This window comes from Saccopteryx leptura, chromosome 13 (genome assembly GCF_036850995.1).
Source record: "Saccopteryx leptura isolate mSacLep1 chromosome 13, mSacLep1_pri_phased_curated, whole genome shotgun sequence".
Lineage (NCBI taxonomy): Eukaryota > Metazoa > Chordata > Mammalia > Chiroptera > Emballonuridae > Saccopteryx > Saccopteryx leptura.
The window spans coordinates 39,272,423-39,295,676 of NC_089515.1; the positions used below are offsets into that span (position 1 = coordinate 39,272,423).

At 46.4% G+C, this 23,254-nt stretch overlaps 1 protein-coding gene across 3 annotated transcripts in view; it reads right to left on the reverse strand.

Annotated features, from left to right (window-relative positions):
- Nucleotides 1-4,042: 4,042 nt before the first annotated feature.
- HOMER2 (homer scaffold protein 2) overlaps nt 4,043-23,254 on the reverse strand; it is an 83,118-nt gene continuing 63,906 nt past the window's right edge. The window contains exons 5-10 of one of the 3 annotated variants that reach the window (XM_066355185.1): nt 18,807-18,946; nt 16,972-17,128; nt 14,889-14,999; nt 14,137-14,217; nt 13,065-13,281; nt 4,043-8,761 (exon numbers count right to left, since the gene is read on the reverse strand). In XM_066355185.1, the coding sequence (XP_066211282.1) occupies nt 13,093-13,281; nt 14,137-14,217; nt 14,889-14,999; nt 16,972-17,128; nt 18,807-18,946 (678 nt within the window). In that variant the 3' untranslated portion in view covers nt 4,043-8,761; nt 13,065-13,092. The other 2 variants (XM_066355186.1, XM_066355187.1) reach the window with 2 other exon arrangements.

Sequence of the window (23,254 nt, forward strand, 5' to 3'; positions counted from 1 at the left end):
AACATAAATTCCAAAATGCAGAAATTGTACAGGCCATACCCTCTTTGACAGCAAGGCAGTAAAACCAGAAATTTACAGCAAATGTTAAAAACAACAACAAATATTGAACTGTCTGGAAATGAAAAAGTATAATTTCAAATAACTCTTCAGTAAAAAATAAAGTGAAATCTGAAATTATTTATAACACCATACCTAAAAATTTTAGGGATATGTATAAAAACATATTCAGAAGAAAAGTCATAAATTTACAATTACTAGTAACTGCAGCTATTACTAAGCAAGAAAAGTTAAAGTGGTATTCATTAAGAAGGTGAAAAAATAATAAAATGAAGGAAAAATTAGAGCAAAAACCAAAAAATAATAAAATGGTAAAACAATAAATTAAGGTATAAGTCTCAGAGTGGTGTCCTTGTAAAGACTGATAAAACAGACTAATTCTGGAAAAACTCATCAGAATAAAGGACAGCATGTCATCCAACATAAAGAATGGGAATAGGAAATACAACAACTTCATGCTAGAAAATCTGAAAATCTTAACAGAATCATAATTTAGGAAATTTAAATGGAAAAAACTTACAGAATAGGAAGAAAGTTTGAAGAGACCTATGAGTATGGAAAACACTGGAAAAATTGCCAAAGATTATTTCCTAAAAAGGCACTAGACTTAGACAATTTTATACATGTTATAAAAACTTCAAGGAGCAAAAAAATTCTAAATATTATTTAAATCATTCCAGGGCATAGAAAAAAGAGAATTTCCCAAGTTTTGTGTTCTTTTTTTTTTTTTTGTCTTTTTAATGTTAATATAAACCAAACACCATACCCAACTGAGACAGCAGGGAAAAAAATTATACAATTATTCATTTTAATATATAAAAATTCCAAAATAATATGAGCAAACCAAATCCAGAATATTTTTCTTATTTTAAAGCTCTTATTTTTATTACACAATATATGAACCTTGTAGAAAAATCAGAAAATACAGATAAGAACACAAAAACCTACCATAACCAACCCATCATAAATAACCACTGTTAACACTTGAGTGGGGATATACATTAAAAGGATGCTATGCCACAACTAAATTAGGGTTTTCTAAAAATGCAAGGAGGGCTTACCATGAGCAAATCTATTACAGTGATTCATCTTTTTTTTTATTTTTAATTTAAGTGAGAGGAGGGGAGATAGAGAGACAGACTCCGGCAGGTACCCCGACCTGTGACTGGGAATCGAACCTGGGATTTCCACACCCTGGGTCAGTGCTCTACTACTAAGCCAACCAGCCAGGTCCAAAATGATTTATCTTAAGTCATGATAAAAAACAACCACTCGATGATCTTGACAGATGTGAGAAAAGGTATTACTAAAATTCTAACATTATTACTGATAATTCTTTTAGCATACTAGAGAGGGGTATAACTTTAATAAACAAATTCAAATATTAAGAATTAAGATTCAAATTTATAATTTTGGAGAAATACTAGAGGTAATCTCGCTAAGTTTTAAAAAAAACTAGTTATAAATAAGACATACATATAATACCAGCACAATTATATAAATGTGCACAATTATATATATGTTATTTAACATTCTAAAAGTGCTGGTCAATGAGATAAGGAAGTGAAATAAGATTATGAAAAGTAGGGAAGTAAAATTATCATCACTACCCATAACTATTAATCTACCTATGAAAAGCAAAATAATTAACAACAATAACACAACAAAACTATTAGCATGAAAGAGAATTCAGTAATTGGCTAGTTACAAAATAAGCACATAGCAATCACCAAGTTAAATAAATTGGTGAACTATTACTACTCTGTGCCGAGTTAAGAAGAACGAGGTAGACTGACTATGAATTACACAGGATGATGCCCACGATCTATTGCCAAGTAAAACATGCACTAGCAGAAAGGCTGTATTGTGTGGTCAAAACAATAAACTGTGTTTTAGAAAAAGAAAATGTGAAGAATATATCATACATTAATTGTTGATTATCTTGGAGCAGAGGGATTTTAATCAAGAGGGACTTTCAATTTCTATATTATGTTTTTTCATAAGATTTACATTTATACAACCTTAATATTTCAAATTGAAAAGCGATAGATTTAGTTTTCATTAAAAAAAAGTAGTGGTGTACTCTTAAATGAACAATAAGCAGTTGCAGGTCTCATTATAGTAACCACAAATACAAAAATTACCGATAACCAGAAAAAATATACTGAGAAACATAATTCTTTATAAATTTACTGAAATGAAAGGTTAATTATAAAGATGTTAATTCTCTAGAGAGTAACCTATACATTTTATGCAATCCAATTTCCAAATCTAAACATGATAAAATGACCCCAACTTTCTTTCAGAAATATCAAATACAAAAACTACTAGGAAACTTCTCTCAAAATTTAGTTAATTGAGACACATAGTCTACACTTGTGATGATCAGAAAGTGGGCCCAGTGCCAGGATGCAGGCGGCAGACCACAGCAGAAGCACAGGGAAGGCTACCTAAGAATTGGCTATTCAACCTGACCAGGTAGTGGTGCAGTGGGTAGAGCAGTGATGGGCAATCTTTTGAGCTTTTGGTGTCAAAATTCGCCAAAAAACCAAGCATAACTCAGGTGATGTGTCACTTCGAGAAAAAAACCATAATTTCGCGATATTTATAGTTTAAATAACAAAAATGTATAATTGTAATATATAACTGTATTTAATAAAGCAAAAACTAATTATTTAACTTACCTGCTTAGTGACTTCTTTGTTCATCTGTCAGTCAGTTTCTTTTGTTGGTCTTGATATTATTGAACTTGTGTGGGGTGCCATGAACTAAGATACGTGAGGGGGGGGGAATTCTTTAACTAACCTGCCTATTAGTGACTTTTTTGTTGCTGAATTTCATTGGCTAAATCTTCAATTGAAGGTTGGTATTTTGTACACTTCAAGCCCAAGCAAGCACTACTAATTTCATCTGTAAATCTGTTTCTTTTGTTGGTTTTGATATTATTTAATGCTGAGAATAAGGTCTCACAAAAGTACGTAGAGGGAAAAATTGTGAGTAAAGCCATTGCTATATCTTTCAGGGTGCTAAAAGTGTCTGGTAATTGGTTCCAGGCACTCCAGATTTCCTGTTTGGAGTGGCACTCCTCTTTCTTTTTTATTTTTTTTATTTTTCTGAAGCTGGAAACGGGGAGAGACAGTCAGACAGACTCCCGCATGCGCCCAACCGGGATCCACCCGGCACGTCCACCAGGGGCGACGCTCTGCCCACCAGGGGGCGATGCTCTGCCCCTCCGGGGCGTCGCTCTGCCGCGACCAGAGCCACTCTAGCGCCTGGGGCAGAGGCCAAGGAGCCATCCCCAGCGCCTGGGCCATCTTTGCTCCAATGGAGCCTTGGCTGCGGGAGGGGAAGAGAGAGACAGAGAGGAAGGAGGGCGGGGGGTGGAGAAGCAAATGGGCGCTTCTCCCATGTGCCCTGGCCGGGAATCGAACCCGGGTCCCCCGCACGCCAGGCCGACGCTCTACCGCTGAGCCAACCGGCCAGGGCCAGGAGTGGCACTCCTCTTGATTATCCAAGCGGCACCTTTCCAGATTCTCAAGCTTTGACCTCAAGTTGACAAACACCTGAGCCCAGGTGCTGTCTTGAAATTCTACAAGTTGCATCTTATGTAAATGAAGATGGCTGCCGCTATTTCTAATGGCAGGAAATGGCACCCATAGCACAGGCCCTCGCCTCTCCCAGGCTCCCCCTCACTTATCTTAGTAATGATGGTCAATTAGAAATCCGTGACACCACAGAACAGTAGATTGGATGATGGTCGCTGTGGTTATGTGGTTGCTGGTAATGGTGATCACAGGGCCCCCAGAGATGCGACGCCAGGGCAATCCGCTGCTCCCCGCTCCGCCCGCCGGAAGTGAGGTCAAAGATCCCCTAATGGTCTAACCGGAAGTCCCAGAACTAGACGCTCTGTGCCAGAGTTCTGTTGTTTTGGCCTACAGACCTCCAGCACAGAGTGTCTACACTACAGCAAATGTTTTTTTTCTTCTTTCTTCTGTATTTTTCCGAAGCTGGAAACGGGGAAGCAGTCAGACAGACTCCCGCATGCACCCAATGGGGATCCACCCGGCACGCCCACCAGGGGGCGATGCTCTGGCCATCTGGGGCGTCGCTCTTTTGCAACCAGAGCCACTCTAGTGCCTGAGGCAGAGGCCACAGAGCCATCCTCAGCCCCCAGGTCAACTTTGCTCCAGTGGAGCCCTGGCTGCAGGAGGGGAAGAGAGAGACAGAGAGGAAGGAGAGGGGGAGGGGTGGAGAAGCAGATGGGCGCTTCTCCTGTGTGCCCTGGCCGGAATTGAACCCAGGACTTCCGCACGCCAGGCCGACGCTCCACCACTGAGCAAACCGGCCAGGGCCTACAGCAAATGTTTTATTCTCGGCTCCTGCATCTGGCCATGCAGGAGCCGAGAATGAAACGACCTTCTCAGCATGAGGACCCATACTTCTCCGGTATGCGGCCGCGTGTCATCAAAAATGGCTACGTGTGTCAGTGCTGACACGCGTGTCATAGGTTTGCCATCATAGGATAGAGTGTCAGACTGGGATGCGGAGGACCTAGGTTTGAAACCCCGAGGTCACCAGCTTGAGTGCAGACTCATCTGGTTTGAGCAAGGCTCACCAGCTTGAGCCCAAGGTCGCTGGCTTGAACAAGGGTCACCCCCCCCATCAAGGCACATATGAGAAAGCAATCAATGAACAACTAAGGTGCCGCAACAAAGACTTGATGCTTCTCATCTCTCTCCCTTCCTGTCTGCCTGTCCCTACCTGTCCCTCTCTCTGTCTGTCAAAAAAAAAAAAAAAAAGAAAAAGGCTATGCAGTAAAAATGGGACTTCATATCAGTAGAGAAAGGAGAGATTTTCCAAAAGAAATGTTACGGCAAGTTAGAAAATAAATTGCAGATGAATCACAGATTTAATTGTTTAAAAAACAATAAAAGTACAAAAGTAATTACTTGGTGAACATTTATACAATCTTGGAATCAGAATCAGAAAGATCCTCATAAGTATGGTGGCAAAGGTAAAAACTATAAAGGAAAAGACAGAGTTAACTAAAAAGTGTTTTTCAATGTCTGAATATTTTTTAAATACCATACAAACAACTAATTTTTTTTTTTTTTACAGAGACAGAGAGTGAGTCAGAGAGAGGGATAGACAGGGACAGACAGAGATGAGAAGCATCAATCATTAGTTTTTCATTGCGCGTTGCAACACCTTGGTTGTTCATTGATTGCTTTCTCGTATGTGCCTTGACCGTGGGCCTTCAGCCGACTGAGTAACCCCTTGCTGGAGCCAGCGACCTTGGGTTCACGCTGGTGGGCTTTTGCTCAAACCAGATGAGCCTGCGCTCAAACTGGTGACCTCGGTGTCTCGAACCTGGGTCTTCCGCATCCCAGTCCGAAGCTCTATCCGCTGTGCCACCGCCTGGTCAGGCCCAAACAACTAATTTTTAAAATAATATTCATGGGGGAAAAAACCTCATAGAAATAAATGGGTTAGTTAAACACATTATGAAAAAATTGGCTAGAGGAAATGAATAGGTAAACGACAGAAGAATATCATCCAATAAATATTTTTGCTAGTGAGAGTCTCATTTTAATTTTAAAAATGCATATGAAAATTAGCCCTCCAGCCCCAGAGCGACACCAGTGTTAAAGAGGGAGCAAGACATTCTCACACATTGCTGGTGGGAGCACAACTGGGTATCCTCTTTCTGGAAGGCAGCTTGAGGCAATATCTTTATATATTAAGAGTCATAAAAATGTGCACACCTTTTTATTGTTAGTCAGGATAGAGTATGTTATGTTGCAGGGACAAATTAACCCTGAAATCCCAGTGGTGTCACACTTAAGGTTATTCTTTTTAAAAATAAATGTTTTCCATTGATTTGAGAGAGGGAGAAAAAGTATGGGGGGGGGGGGAGAAAGAGAGAGAGAGAGAGAAGCATCAACTCGCTGTTCCATTCAGTTGTTCCAATTAGTTGTGCATTCATTGGTTGCTTCTCATACGTGCCCTGAACAGCGATCAAACCTGCGACCTTGGCATGCCAGGACAATGCTCTATCCACTGAACCACTCTGCCAGGGCCAACTTGTTCTTTATTCACACCACATGTCCATGCAGACAGGCAGGTGCAGGTATCCTGGAGGGTGACTGGGGCTGCTCCACACAGTCACTCAGGGACCCGGGCTGACAAAGGCTCTGTCCCTGGGACATCACCATTTGTGGAAGGAACAGGCACTGGAGGACTGACTGCACATGACATCTCACAGCCATAGCCTGAAAGTGTCACATGTCACTCTGCTCGTGTTTCGTTGGCCAGAATTAGTTAAAGGACCCCGACTAAGGGGCCTGAGAGTGGAATCTCCTGCATGCACAGGAAGGGAAGGAGTGGACACAGAGTGCTTGTACTGCTTGCCACACCTTTGAGGCAGCGAGTCCAACTGCAGAAAATCATCCTAAGTAAATATTCTGAAGAGTTCACAAATATGTCAGAATAAAGGATTTCATCATATCCTTAACTATAAGAGTAAAAAATTGGAAACAACCTAAGTGTCCAAGGTACAACCTACAAAGGTGTTGAAAATGATGAAATGACATATTACTAAAATAGGAATATATCCACAATATAGTGCTAAAAAGAAAAAAGCAAGCTGCAAAACAGTATATATGATTGTATTTCATTTAAAAAGCACTAAAACAAATATACAGGCATAGAATAAAAGTCTGAAAAGATATATACCAAAATGTTAACAGTGGTTATAATCAGATGGTGTAAAACAGGTGATTTTTTTCTTTCACTCATCTGTAGTTTCTTTAAAAAAAAAAGTATATATTATCTATGTACCAAAAAAGTATTTAAAAAAGGAAAAAAACCTGATCACCTTGGGAAAATTCACTTGTCCACTTCATCCTAATCATTAAATTCTTACATTTGATGCAAGAAATGCCTAATTGCCTGTCACATCATAAGACATTGCTACAACAATTTATACTGCTCACAAAAATTAGGGGATATTTCAAAATGACTATGAAGTGATAAAAAAAAGCATTTGATTTTTTTTATTATACAAGAACATCAGAAAAGCAAACAAGTCAAAGAAAATTGTTTGATTGTGCAAATGAGATGCAAACTCAATTATCCTGATTGAGTAGCAAGTGACACACTGGTGGGGCTGAGCAGAAGCATGTCAAACTGGACGAGAGTGCCACGCATTGACTGTCCAGTAGGGTGTACGGTCACCCAGGGACTGCCAAAACACTGACAGCGATGGGGCATGGACAGGATCAGACTGTCCAGCAGTTCTTGTGGGATCCTCTGCCACTCTTGCTCCAGGGAAACTTCCAGCCAAGAAGTGTTGTGGGAGCCACTGCACAGTTTGTGAGACGGCTTCCCAGGGCATCCCAAGCGCGTTCAATGGGATTCAGGTCTGGAGAACGTGCGCTAGATTCCTGCCTCCTGAAGCACATTGCTGGCGAGATGTACATGGTGGGGCCTTGCATTATCGTACATGAAAAGAAAGTTGTTTCCAACTGCCCCAGCATAGGGAACCACTAAAGGGTGCAGGACCTCATCTCGATATCTGACAGCAGTCAGCGACCCGTTTCTGATGACGTGGAGGTCGGTACGACCACCAATAGTGATGCCAGCCCACACCATGATTTGATTCCACCACCACCGAAGGAGTCCCTTTCTCACATGAAACGTGGATTCTCCTGTGTTCCTCGTTCATGCCAGATCAGGACACAATGATTGTCAGGCTGCAGACTGAACCGTGACTCATCAGAGAAGAGGACAGTTGACCACTCATCACGGATCCAATGACCATGCTCATCAGCCCACCTTCTACGGGTTCTACGGTGCTCAGCAGATAACGGAATGCACACCACTGGTTGCCAGGCATGTGGCCCAACACGCTGGAGCCGATTTCATATGGTCTGGGTGCATATCCGTCGTCTAGTGGCAGCAAGAAACTGTCCCCGCAGCTCTGTTGCATTGCTGCGCCTGTTTCTTCTTGTCAGTAAGGTCAAGTGGCGGTCATCTCCTGCTGTTGTGGCAGATGGGCGACCCTGCCCTCGTCTTCTTTGTACTGGCCAGCCTCCTGAAAGCGGTTCCACAGTCTGCTAATCATGCTTTGGGATGTTCCAGGTGCTGTTGCCACTGTCGTCTGTGTTTGACCAGCTTCAAGACATCCTATGACTCTCCAGGGTTCGCATTCAGGCATATTGTGTTGCAAGGGCGTTGCAAGCGCTGGGAAGTTGTAGGATGTGCACTTTCAAGATCAGGGAACGTGCAGACACTCCAGTACTTTCAGCCTTTTGTACAGTGCGTTTTCACCAATGAAATAAAAGTTGGTTTTGCATTCATTTGCATAATCGAACAACTTTCTTCGACTTATCGTTTGCTTTTCTGAAGTTCTTGTTTAACAAAAAAAATTTAAATGCTTCTTTTTTTCTTTTTTTATCACTTCACATTTATTTTGAAATATCCCCTAATTTTTGTGAGCAGTATTTAAAGTCAGGACTTTATATATATTAAACATGGTACAACAGGGTCAAAGTAGTAACACATTTCCCACAGCTGCAAATCATCAGACCTGTCAATCATCTGCCAAAATGTCCGACAGTCTGGACTCCAGCATGGTTTCTCTGGGCTCCTGCCAGGTGCACCAGGGGTCTATGTGGCCTGGAGGACCACTCTTCACAAGGCTCTGCATCATCAAAGAGAGTAGGGCACTGTACAATTCCACTCGAAACAAAAGACCTCCCACAAACTCTTCTCATCAATGGGTTTCACAACAGATAAAATCACACCAATGCTACTAAAGACTCCTCTTAGCTGTACATATTTTTAATTGAAAATATTGTTTGTTCTAATTGCTTTTGCTACCTCCTCCCCCAACACACACACACACACATACACACACACACACACACACACACACACAGCCCTAAATTCACTAGACCATTTCATCAGATTCTTAGCAAAGTCACACTCTCGCCTGGCTAGCGTTTTAAAGGGGAACTAGAAAACCCATCTTCCTGAGACAGGCATATGGAAAGGGCAGGAAGTAAAGCACATTTCTCTACAGGATTACTCCTCCATGCCGTCACCCCCGCCACCCCCGACCATATTTTTTTGGGGGAAACCATGTAGTCATCATAATCCCTTTAAACCATGCAACCATTTAAAAATATATATGAATATTGATTTGCAAGCTTCTAGTTTAAACCATCAGCACTTCAAAATCCAGTGACATTTCACATGATCAAAAGAATCATAACTTTTAGAAGGCTGGATGGCACAACCTGCTTCCGATGATTAGAAAGAGCGGCAGCTGGCTCCCTCTTCAAGGACTCTCTTAAGTCACATCACGGCTGCCTTCCTTCTGAGAGTGCACCTGGCCACACAGGAGATCGCCGTGAGGTCCCTGGCGTGCCTAGTGGTCGGCTCTAGAGGAGAGCAGATTTTCTTACAGAAAGGACTCTTTTTAAGTGGGCTGGTGGCAGGGCTCCTTGGCAGCACATTAACTATGTCCTGTTCCAGCTCGGCTTGAGGGTTCGTGTCAAATGACTACACAGCAGTCATGAGTGAGTACACCACCATCCTCAAGGCTGCGCTCGTGGCTGGCTGAGTCTGGAGAAGTCCACGAGGAGGCTGGAGGCTAACTGCCCACTGTGGACAGTTCACCTTGCTCTGCCCACTGAGCAGGCTGTTCCCCGTGCAGAGGCAGGTCCTGTCTGGGAAGGGGGCGGGCAGCGGGTGACAGTCCCCCCCAGAACTCAGTCACTGCTCTGCGGCCTCAGGGCCCCCCACATGTCTTGAACATACCGCTGCCTCCACGAAAGCCATAAACAAAGAACTCAAAACAGTCCATCACAGATCTAGCCTCTCAGAGCACAGACAACATTTTGACCAATACTCTCTTAGAAAGATCTCTGCAAAACCAGAACCCTCCAATTCTGAATCACTCACTTGTACACTGTCAGTGGCTGCAGACCTATGTTGAAAGAGTGTGACTGCAGTGTGTGCTCTTATCAGAACACAGAGAATTGTTCTTCTTGGCCCCAAGGGTGCCCAAAGGGAGAAGGGCCGCAGGGCTCGTAGAAAGGTTCTGGACCAAGGTCCAGGACACCTGGATGCAAAGCCCACGCCGCCACTCACTACCTGGTGACCTTGGGCTTGTCACTTTTCTGTCTCTGCCTCCTGTCTACAAAACAGGGATAATGATCTCTGCCTGATCCTCTCCCCTGTTGAGGTCTAAAGTGACAGCATGCAGGTGATAATGGAAGTGATGTACACACACGTTTCAGGTCTCGTGTGGACAACTGGTTCTCTTTCACTTCGAGGCCTGGCCGTCTGGCCCAACATGCCTCTTGGGTGGTTTTCCATTTACTGGACACTAGGGGGCGCTCGCCCCCACTCGCCACTCAGCTTTGCAATGCATCCAGTTGGGTCTTTACTGGAGCATGTCAGATTCCTGGCCCTACACCGTCCAGCAGTGCAACGTGGCTGCATGTTCATGAGTGAAAGGCTCCTATTCTGCCTGCCCCGGCTTAAGACAATGACAACCAAAGGACACCAGTGCTGGGCTTGCAGATGACGTCCTGGTAAGTGAGGACATGTTATACTGGCTCAGTGAAAACCAGGATAAATTCAGCGGTCATTTTCATTAGACCGAGTCCACCCTCACCAAGCCAGTGGCTGTCAGACAAGGCCAGTCTCTCAACTGACTTTCAGGTTGTCTCCGGGTCATTTTTCTTAGAAGGAAGTAAATGAAGAAACATCAAGATCTTTAGAGAAAAGCAGAGGAATGAGAAGTCCAGTGCTTTGTGAAGCTGTGCTTTCCCCAACTTACCTTCCCCGTCCGAGAGCCCGGCGCTGTCAGCTCCTGAGCTGACCGTGTAAGTGCGGGCAAGCCGCCCAGCATGGGGATCTAAGCTCACCTGCTACCTACGGGCGATCACCGAACTCCTCCTGGATCAGTGAGTGGGGATCACGGACACACGGACGCAGCAGCCACCATGGTAACTTCCACGTCTGCTGCTTTCTGCAGTCATCACTATGCACAAGTGCCTATAGCAACTCTATCTTATGAATATGCCACCTGAGCTTGCTCCTGTCAGTCGAGACGGCCCCTTCTAGATGAACAAGCCACCTGATAGGGGTGGTGGGCATCAGAAGCCCCCTGCTGTGGTTTTGGACTCCAGTGTCCACTGCTTCTGGGCAGCCGTGCGCCCAGTCTGTTGACAGGTGCACTGACCTGGCCCGAGAAGAACCTGTTATCCCATGGCTGGGCCACAGGTCCAGCTCAGGGCCAGCCCTGCTCTCTAGTCTCCTGGCTCAGCCACTAAGGAGCTGCCACTAACTGTCCTGAGAACCAGCTGGGGCTCCGGGGAAAGGGCAGGGCCAGTGGTGCCTTATTTCAAATCAGCAGGGGGGCTGACCGCGCGCTGCCTCTCTGTGCGCCCTGCTCTCAACCACCCACCCACTCAGCCTGTGGGGTCTCCCCCAAAGTGCCTTCATGTTCCTTCTCCACCCCAAATAAGACCTCCCTGCCCAGAGGGTCTCAGCTACATGGAGAGCAGCAGGACTTGTAAACGCACCTCAGGGCCCGGCTCACATCTGTGGGGGCCTACCCTTCCTCAGGTTGTTTTATCATTTATCCAAATCCAGCAGGGAGAAATTCTACCCAAGTGAGAAAATCCTTCCAGAAGGGGAAGCTCTCTTCACGGTTCTCAAAGTGGGGGAAGAGCACGAAGGCTTCTCCTCTCCTTGAGGCATTTAGACACGCCTACAACCAGGGTTCAATAAATGTTGCCAGGCTTGGGGCAGTTCCTCTCAATGAAAGACGCCAACAGCACCCACCACGCCCCCTGAGAAACTCTGAGAGGAGGGGCTTGTGGCTCCAGTCCCTCCCATAGCAGGAACTGAGAGAGACAGGCAGACCTGGGAAGCACACCTCTGTCTCCGAGGCCAAGGCTCCCCAGCTGAGCAGACCCTCCTCCATGGGCTGTTGTGATTTCTTTCTCAACTGGACAGACCCATCCTAGGATCTCACCCTAGATCCCAGCCGTGGGCGGCCACTGTACCAGGGACAACCAGAGGTCCTGGGATCCCCAGGCCACAGGCACCCACGACTGGGGAGTAAGGGCAGTCCCAGTGTCAGAGGCCCCAGGGGCAGAGCACCACAGATGGGCTCCGGGTGTCGGGGGAGGACTCAGGCCAACTTCGGCAGTCTCCCCTGCCCCTCTCCCTGCCACAGGCCACCGAGCCAAACTATGGGTTTGACCACATAAGCGCATTCATGTCTGATAATGACCCAGGGCGCCGAGACACTGGTCTGCTCCACAGAGACTGCTGGGGTGTCATTAAAACACTAAATTCTGCTTATATATTTTAATTGAACAAGTATTTATTAAGCACCTACTTTGTGCCAGGCACTGTGCTAGGCACCCTCACTGCGTGCTGTTCCCACAGCACAACAATCGGCTCAGAAATAAAAACCAAGAAACTACAAACTGGGGCAGGCCGGAAGTGCGCCTACAGGAAGCTCGTCTTCTTTCTCTGCCCAGTCTGCTGAGTGGCTGTTCCCAAGCGCCTGGATGCTTACCGAGAGGGAATTCCCTATCTCCACGCCCCACGCCCCACACGAGGGCACCTGGTGGATATTCAAATACTCCAAATGCTATTTTAAAGAAGGAGGTGTAAAGGATATTCATATTTAGATTAGAAAACTTATTTCAGTTCATATGGTTGCAACAACCCTTAAGAAAGATATAAACATCCCTGCCCTGACTGCGTAAACATTTAAGGTAGACCTAGTTCGGGATTCCTGAGTCAGAATCTTCCAGTTGCCCACAACCTCGAGAGGCTGGAGAAGCGAGAGATTTCTATTCTGGAGACGAGGGAGTGGACCGCACAGCTGGTCTGGAAACACGACCAACGCGCCTGCATTTACAGAAGCAACACCCACAGGAGGACGTCCCGTCCTGTCTGTGTCGGGCACACACCTGGGACTCCTGGGGGCCCGGTGCCACCCTAGTTGTCAGTGCCCAGCTTGGAGAGGCCTCGGCGGAAGTCGTGCAGGTCGTCGATCTTCCCGTCTAACACCTCCAGGAAGTTCTTTAACTCCACCTTCAGGTGGCGCTGTCGGTATTTACTCTCCTCAATGTCCATCTTCAGCGAACGCACTTTGTCTTCCAGGTTTTGATTGTCTTTTTCTGCTGCCTGAACCCGAAAAGAAAGGAGAAGAGTCTGGAGACCGGAGCCGTGTGCCAGGACCTGCTACAGCCACACTGTCCGTGCTCCCAGGGGGCTGCGTCCCCAGAGGTGTTTGTCCTCCAGTACACCAGGCAAGGGGCACTTCACTGGGCCCTCTTTCCTGCCTGCTCTCTGGCAGAGGTGCCAACAGACACAGTGTATGACCAACATCTGGCCTGGAAAATGATGTTCCTACAGAACACAGCACTCGGAGGCCTGCATGGGGAGCCCGGTACTTACTGACGCTTTTATAAGTGCCCGGCACAGAAAGTCTGACATCCCAGCCCCAGGCATTCTCAGCCCCAGTCCCAGAATGGTCAGAAGCAGCCCATTCAGTTCTATTCCAACAGCCCGAACCCTAACCAGTGCTAATACCGGGTCTGTGTGCCTGCAGATGGAGCTCCTGAAGTGAGGAGACCCTGGGATTTAGGGGAAGAGGTTAAAACCCTCCTTTTGTGGGTCAGAGATCTGAGGCCAGTGATGGGGGCAGTCTGCCCCAAGGTCATGTTCAAGGTCGCTGGCTGGAGGGTAGCAGGCGGAAGAGCACCCACGTTTCAGACCCTCAGCCCTTCCTTCTGCTCCCGCCTCTCGCCGCCTCTGTGCTTTTGTGGCGCCTTTTGGGGACTGGAGACAGGCAACTGCACTACAGCTGTGGCACGGGACCCCTCTGTGTACATGAAAAAGCTGAAACACAAATGCTGCCGAGTCTTCCCCAGGCCAGAGGTGGCAGCCGGCCTGCAGTCACTGCTGGGTGTGGAGGGAGAGGCCCGGGAAAGCGAGTGACATGACAAATGCCTTCTCCTCTGAGCTCCCCGCCCTTACCTCTAACTTCTCTGAGACGTATTCACACTCTGACATGAGCTGAGGTATGATTTCACTTTGTTTTCGGAGATCTTTCAACTCCTATAGGAGACAGAAATTTGAAAAAGAATATAAAAACAAGTTAGAGCAAATGTATTCTTGGAAATCCCACAACTTGTGCACATACTGGAACGGAAGCAGGTTTGGGAAGCTGTACTGTTTACAAAAATGAAAGGTGGTGACATTAGTACTAGACACATCCCACAGTCGGAGGGCTGAGCGCATCCCACGCGCCACCACATGAGCTCTGCCTGCCGCAGCAGAGAGGTATTCTTACGGTCTCTGCTCTGTCGATGGGGAAACTGAGGCCGGGAAAGTTTGAGTAACTTGCCTCTGGCCTCCAGCATCTGTGTATTTAGCTGTCGTGCACCACCCCAGAAAATAAATAGGTGCATGATGCTGGCCCTCAGTGCACTCATCTGACGGCAGAATTCAACTTTTGATGATAGATCATCTAAAAAAGTCTCCAAGTGTTTGGTATAAGGCCCAGCTGCCTCTGGGATCTGAGTGACTGACCACATAATAAACAGTGAGGAGGCTACAGGCCTGGAGTATTTGCGCCCTGATGTGACTCTTGGCTCTGTCTCTGAGCCGATGCCAAGGCAGCTGCCAGGGCCAGTCACATGCCCACAGTCACCTGCTGTGTCCTTGGGCAGAGATCACCCCACAGACCCAGAGGACACCAGGGGGCGCTGTCAGAGCTGTTCACTTACCGTCTCCTTTTCCCGGAGTTCCGATTCCAGCGCTTCGATTCTGATCTTCAGCTGGGTGTTTTTCTCCTTCTCCCTGTTGATCTCGCTGCTCTGTTCCTCCAGCTCGTCGATCTTGAGTAAACAGCACACATGAAGCAGGAATGCTAGTTTACTCTTGTCATTAATCAAAAGATCACCGCAGTTCTGTTCATGCTTTCTTTTAAAATAAACCATAAACTAACTCACTTAGGTTTCTTCGAGGCTATGATCAAACTCCAGTGCTCCCCCGAGGGGCTGCCTGCCCTTCCGGCAGGAGATGCCTTACTTCCTACCAGCAGAGCCAAGTAAGTCACAAAACCTGGCCTTAGGGTGCTCTGGACTTCTGGCTTCTCCCATGGCCCCAGGACAGAAACTTTAGGTTGCTTTAAGGATCTGTCATAAGCAGGGTCCAGATGTCCCATGAACCTGTCTGCTTTTGCCCAGAATGGTTTTCTATCATTTTCATCATGCCCTAAATTATTCTGTTTCAAGGGTTTAAGCCAGCGGGGTAGACAACAGAGCACTGTGGGACAGTGGCCACTAAATGGGACATGATGACATTTCAAACGTTTTTAAATCAACATGACCTTTCCTTACTGATGCACGCTGGAGCCTGGCCCGCAGGCCTCTTCCTAGGAGGCGGCCAGTGCCCAGAATGCACCTTTCCCGCCCCCCCAGCCTAACCCTCAGAAGGAAGGCCAGGGCCGAGACCCCTGGCACTGCCATCTGATGGTGAGTGTTTCTGGGGGTCAAAGTGTGTGCGCACAGCAGACAGTGGGAGTGGAACTGATATGTGACACCGAAGCACCACGTTGATGTGGTCCCCACAATGGCAGCAGCGGTCCTGGAGACGCACGCCCTGGGTGGCTGCTTATGAGGACACTTCCCAGAAGGGGCCCACACCAACCGTGGGAGCCAAGGAGCTGCTGGAGGTGCCTCCACCCTGGAAACCAAGTTGGCAGTGCCTCCTCTCAGGGAAGCCAGCGCTCCTCCCAGCACTTCCTCCACGCCCTGCTCTGCCTTCTGGTTCTCACACTCAGGCGCAGGCAGAGCAGGACGCTTGCTCTTCGCTTGGAAGAGAAGGACAGAGCAGTCGATCCCTCTGGCAGGCCGACTCGCCAGCCAGGGACGGGGACGTGGGAGTCGGCACTTGGCCCCGTGCCCCTCGCTGTCAGCACCAGGCACCGAAATGAACACGTGACACAAGGCAGTTTGTGTGCCATCTGTACAAGCGAGATGGTGAACAGAGTGGTGGTCTCTAGCGGCCCCCTCAGGCCGGGGCTGAGGGACAGGCTGTTGAACACTAGTGTGAATGTGACGTGTCCCCCTCTAATCCCACGCTTACCAACGACTGTTCACGGCCTGTGGGGTAAACATGCTGACCATTAAAACACAGTACAGCAACCTCGGGCCTCAACTGGGCATTCTCTGGCCACCCAAAACTGCCTCGTCAACTCAGCCCAGCTACAGAGAGTGTGCATGACTGCAGGGAAGGCTACAGGGAATTCTGTAAAAATCAGAACGCTCGTATGTCAAGGGAGGAGAGCCGCGGCCCACGACGGTCGGTGGCTGGCACCCACCCACCTGTCACTTCAAGGGCCAGGTTCCTTCTCACTTTTACATGTACATGTTCGGAATAGAGGTCTGCATGCAGCAGGGTCTCTGAGCAAACGCTCCTCTCCATTTCCTGAATCTCTTTTCTTCACTCACTTCCTGGGTCCCTTTTCTCCATCTTAGCCCACTGGAGCCCCACAAATGCCCAGGGAGGGCCACTGGCAAGAAAGGGCTAACCCACAGCTGGCACCAGAGGGGGCTGTCCACAAGGGACAGGCTGAAGCCCCCCATTTACTTCTCTCTTCCTTTGCAACAGGAATGATAAAAGTTGGTTCTATACAAGTTACAGATCAGTTGTTGAGGTGGAGGGAGGCTCGAAGGTGAAGGCAGCAGTCCTCCCCCTGCCGGTGGGAATGAAGGCACAGCGGGGTGGGGAGAGGAGCCTGGGCCGTGGGCCTCCCCTCCTGCTGGCCTTGGCCCTGCAGCTCGCCCAGCAGGCCCCGGCGCCCACCTTGCGCCGCAGCCGGTCGTTCTCGTCGCGGCAGATGGAGAACTGCCTCTTCCACTGCTCCACGCTGGTCGCAGACTCCTGCAGCGCCGTGCTCAGCCGGGCGTTGCTCTCCCTCAGGCTCTGCAGCTCGATCTCCCATTTCTTCACGTTGGCCGCGCTGCAGGGCAGAGGCGAGGTGAGGGCTGGGAAGGCAGATGCTGTCCGTTCCTCTGTCCCCCGCCTGCCTGGGGAAGGGGACCCTGCCACCCCCTCCCGCCCGTGGGCTGGCTGGACAAACAAGTGCCCAGAGGGATGGGCCTGTCTCTCCGGTGTGAACCTATCCCCTTGCAGGGCTATTTTCTTAACTAATCACTTTAGAAAAGAACAGACTTCTTAGAAAAGGAAGAGACGAAGCTTGGAACGGAGCCACAGAGTGAAGCCTCCTCCCTCTGACTCCAGCTGATCCCTGACACAGAACGTGACCCATTACTTCCTGCAATGAGCCTCATGGACAGAGGTTCTGAAAGGCCGGCTGGACCAGGGGCCCTCTGAGAACCTCATGAGAACTCCTGCATCCACCCTTCCGACAAGTTCCCAGCACCGATCTTAGAACAGGAACCAGGGACTTAACAAACAGGTGATCATGGTCCCACTGTCCCCTGTGCCACCCCAGAGCCTTTAAAGGAATCTAGATTGCTGGGACACCCCCTGCCCCGGGTGGAACTGGGGTCCTAACACAGGTCTGAGGGACACCTCCACTGCGCCACAAAAACCTGTGTTTGTCTTTGATCTTAGGTGTTCAGTGAAGATGTTTTTAAAAACAAACAAACTGGAGTCAGGTCCCCTCAGATGCTGGGAGCCTGGAACCTGGTGCCGCATGGCCTGAGGGGACGCAGAGCTTGCCCCGTGAGCCCCAGAAAGTCCTGGCTTCTACCTCAGCTGCAGGGCAGTTCTGCTTCTAAAGGCCTTTAAAAAATTATCTGTAAATTTGAAAAACTTACAGATACAGACAACAGTGTGGGGACTGCAGGAGGGTGAGGGGAGGTGTCGGAGAGCAAAGGGGTGCAGATGGGGATGGAGGGAGACTGGACTTGGGCTGAACACACAGATGATGTGTTGTAGAATTGTGCACCTGAAACCTATCTAATTTTATTAACCAGTGTCACCCCAATACACTCAATAAAAAAAATTTTTTTAAAGTAAATACAGCTGTATCTGAATAATCAGCATTATCTCTCATTTCACAGCCTCGAGGACCTGAGAATGGGATAGGAAAATACACACTCTCAGTTTCCAGCAATATAGACTGAAAAAATAGAAAGTATTATTATCTGATTAATTTTAGGACTAATGATTGAGAACTTAAGCTGATTTTTAAAATGGCTTTACCCCTATTTCTACCATTCACTTCTCCATTAAATTGAAATTTCAAAACATTTATTTTTAGGGCTGAAACATTTTCATTCAGGCAGCTCACTGTGACGCAAACAACCAAAAATAGTCCTTACAATTGCCTGATGAGTAAGAGAAGAGACTGGGCACAGTTCTGTCCTTTGAAATATCTGACAAAATCTACAATCCAAAAATAGTGACCGAATCTAAGGGTTACAGTTCTTCCTGAAATCCCAGGTCAGGTCACAGGACTGAAGCTCCAAGCACGGGCCAGGCCAGCTGAGTTGCCAAGAGTCTGTGCACGCTGTGACCAGCCTGGCAGAGAACAGCCGCAAAGCGGCTGGGCTTCCTCTGGTCCGGAGACGAGACCGGTCACTCCCAATGTCCTGAAACTGCCCAGCAGGAGAGCCTTCAGGGGAGTGCTGAGCTTGGAGAGAACAGGACCTAGATTTCAAACCCCTTACCTCTGTGTCAGAGCGATCTTCAGCTTGTTGTTCTCAGACTTGAGGTGGGTGTCCGCAGGGCTCGCGTGAGAGGCCTTCTCATCATCTGTCCCATTGACACTGGATGCCTGAGTAGAAGATGCGGTTTCACACCCAGACTCCTGGCCAAAGTGAATTACCTCACACGTTATTGTAGGTCCTTCGGGTGGCAGCAAGTCAGGCATAATGAGAAACTTTCTCAGTGTAGGAGGACAACTCATCTGACCAACTCACAGCACTGACTAACAAGTCAAAAGACTATCAAGAACAAAGGACAAGGCCCAGAAGAGTCCACGCGAGTTCAGGAAGTTGGTGCACTTCACGGACAAGAGAGCACCTGGGCCATTACTCAGAGCTGTTTCACTCACACTTTCCAGATAAACCTAATACGCTTGGATACCTGGTCTCTTTAAATAACATAGAAAGCAGGCCCATAGTTGGCTCAGTGGTAGAACATTGGCCCGGTGTGTAGAGGTCCTGGGTTTGATTCCCAGTCAGGGCACATAGGAGAAGTACCCATCTGCTACTCTACCCCTCCCCCCCTCTCACTTTTCTCTCTCTCTCTCTCTCTTCTCCTCCCCTCCTGCAGCCATGGCTTGATTAGAGCAAGTTGGCCCCAGGCACTGAGGATGGCTCCATGGCCTCCACTTCAGGTGCTAAAAAATGGCTCCGGTTTCAATGGAGCAAGAGCCCCAGATAGGCAGAGCATCACCCCCTAGTGGGCTTGCCAGGTGGATCCCGGTCGGGGCACATGGGAGAGTCTGTCTTTGCCCCCCCCCCAAAGAAAAATAAGTAAATTAAAAAAAAATAACACAGCAGCCACAAATTAGAAGAGATTTATGATAAAGAACAAGAAACAGTGAATGAGGAAAGAGAAAGACTATTACAAGCCAAGATAACTAAAAAATCCTGGGGCTATAGGGAGTAAGAGTCATACGTGCATTAAAACAACAGGACTCAGACATGGATGTCTGCGGTCTCTATTACTGTTTAGCATTGTTATGAATATTCTGAGGTGTTTTTGTAATAAGTCATCCCACATGGTGGTGAAATCTCATCTGGTCTTGGATAAGATCTCAGCAAGATCTTATTGAGCCTCCAACAAGCATAAAGGCAAAGGAAGGAACCATGAAGGGAAGGATGTATAAATTTGACTAACTTTACATTTATGCATTGCCAAAAAAATGCCATATACGAAATTAAAATACAAAAAAAAAAAACTTGGGGAAATATCTGCTGCTAAATATTTGCAGATACTAAAAGCAAAATGTTAATTCCTATACTGAAAAACTCTTAGGAGACAGTTCTCATCTTTTAGAACTACACACTGAAATATTGATGAATGAATAACAGGATGTCTGGGATTTGTTTTAAAATGTGGGGGGAGAAAGAGGAGGACATAGATGAAACAATTGGTCATAAATGCCTAGTTGTTAAAGCTGACCTATGGGTCCATGGGAGTTCACTATAGAATTCTGCCTAGCTTTGTTAATGTTAAAAAATATCCATGTTGGCTCTGGCCAGGTTGCTCAGTGGATAGAATGTTTTCCTGGCACACCCAGGTTGTGGGTTCAATCCCTAGTCAGGGCACATATTATAAGCAAACAATGAGTGTACAACTAAATGGAATGACTAAGTAAAAGAATGAGTTGATGCTTCTCTTTCTCTCTCAAATCAATGGAAAAATTGAAATAAAGTTCTTGGAAATCAACATCAAAGGTTTAACACTTTAATTTTTAAAAAGGAAAAGATTAGGCTATTGACATTTATAGAAAGAAATGCACAAATCCATTAACATTTAAAATATGAATCTCACCAGTAAAGAAATACAAAATAAAAAGCCAATAAAATACTTTTTCCTTCTGTGAAATCAACAAAACGAGGTTAGTTAGGATGTGGGAGGAAAAATTGCTCTCATTAATGCTGGTGGGAGTTAGAAATGTATATTTTTGTAGGTTGCATATGCAGTGTTCATCAAAAGCATTTAAAATGTCCCTACTTTTAACCCAATACTTTCACTTCAAGAACTGATCTGCACAAATCATCAACTGCACAAAGATGTGTAGGAATGTCCTTGTCTGGTGGTGGTGCAGTAGATAGAGCATCGGCCTGGGACACTGAGGACCCAGGTTCGAAACCCTGAGGTTGCTGGCTTGAGTGTGGGCTCATCCCGCTTGAGCGCAGGGGTGCTGGCTTGGGCGCGGGATCATAGACATGACCCCATGGTCACTGGCTTGAGCCCAAAGGTCACTGTCTTGAGCCCAAGGTCACTGGCTTAAGCAAGGAGTCACTGACTTGGCTGGAGCCCCCTGGTCAAGGCACATATGAGAAAGCAGTCAATGAACAACTGAAGTGCCACAACTATGAGTTGATGTTTTTCATCTCTCTTCCTTCCTGTCTGTCCCCGTCTGTCCCTCTCTCTCTCACTTAAAAAAAAGGGGGGAGGGTGTGTAGAAATGTTCACCACAGTGTTGCTCATATTAATGAAAAATTAGATGTTCCAAATTATAGGATGTTAGAGGAATAAGCTATGATACAAATAGTAGAATACTGTTAGGCCATTAAAATAGCTTTGAAAAGGGATATTTGCAAACATGAGGAATGACATAAAGTGAAAGAAAAATGGTTAACAAGAACAGTATAAGAATATACTGGACAATTATATTAGGAAGAGACACACCAAAATATTAACAAAATATTTTTAATTGGTGAAAAAGCAGGTAATTCTTATTCCCTTCTTTATAATACAGCATTTTTTTTTTATTTCTGCAATGAATTCATTTTGCTTTTCTAGTCAGGAAGAAAACCCCACCGTAAATGTTTTTGAATTAGGTTGTATAATATTTGGAAAATTTGGTCAAAGTATTCATTCCCTAAGAGATTCAGGAAACCAAATTATATAATTTCTAATAAAAATAAAAATGTACAATGGTTTCTGCATCTGGGGAAAACATCAGAAAAGGTAAAAAACTAAATCTTAGAGGCAAAAAAACTATATATATATAAATATATATTCTATAATATAGAATATAGAATATATGTTATACATAATATAACATAATTATATAAAATATATAATTATATAATTACCATCTCATATAAATATTACCATCTCATGGGTATATTTGATTTTTTTATGGTTTAAAATACTTTGGGAGGAAAAACAAGAGACTAAAACAAAAAACCTTATATAAAAATTTCCACTAATAAAGTTTAAAGATATTGTTATGTGGTGTTCAGAAAAAGGTAGTATATTAAAATTTTTCTTTAGACGCTGGGCCATTTCAGGTGCCCAGTTTTCAGCCTGGTAGTTAAGAATACTAAATTAACAGTATCTAGACTATATTAAAAATTATTTAGAAAGACTCAGAAAAGTTCCTGTCCGCTTGAAGTCTAACACACATTCACTTCCATAAATCTGTATGGGGCATCTTTTATACCAGGGGTCCCCAAACTTTTTGCACAGGGGGCCAGTTCACTGTCCCTCAGACCGTTGGAGGGCTGGACTATAAAAAAAACAAACTATGAACAAATCCCTATGCACACTGCACATATCTTATTGTAAAAACAAAACAAAATGGGAACAAATACAATATTTAAAATAAAGAACAAGTAAATTTAAATCAACAAACTGACCAGTATTTCAATGGGAACTATGCTCCTCTCACTGACCACCAATGAAAGAGGTGTCCCTTCCGGAAATGTGGCGGGGGCCGGATAAATGGCCTTGGGGGCTGCATGCGGCCCGCGGGCCGTAGTTTAGGGACCCCTGTTTTATACGATGAGCCCAGGACAAGGTGCTGGGACTATAACTCAAGACAGATAAAGGTTCTGCCTCATGGAACACCTGAGCCACCCAATCTCCTGTCCTAAGAATCGGTCACTGTGGCTGACAGACCCAGGGAGCCCTGCATTCTCCCCCTTCTCTCCATAGCACTGATGCTGAGCGGGCTCCTTCTCGGGTTCAGTAATGGTGGGACTCCTTGCCTTCTTTCCTGGCTCCCTGTCCATACTGGGGCTCATCTCCCTACGCTCTAGCTCTAGCCTCCTCTCCCCACTGCTTCTTGGTAAACCTGAGGCTTCAGCTACTGCTGCTGTGAGGCAGAGGGTCAAGCTTTTGGTGTCGCTCTTAACTGCTCAAGGTGCCCAGGCCTCCTGGTATATTCTTACCTGCTGTCTCTGACATCTACCCCTTCCTCTCTACCCTGTGGCTGCTCGGGTCAGGTCATTGTCCACCGCGCAGCCTCCTTGCTGAACCTCCATTGCGCCCTGACTTCCTTACCACCCGCCTGTAACCTTCATGTCGATTTCAGATCAACAGTCATAAAACACCTCCAATGTCTGCCAACTACCAATAGTAAATAATTAAATGAAAAACTCATGAATAATAAACTATCCACTAGTGAAGAATTCCAGTTCTTTCCCAGTAG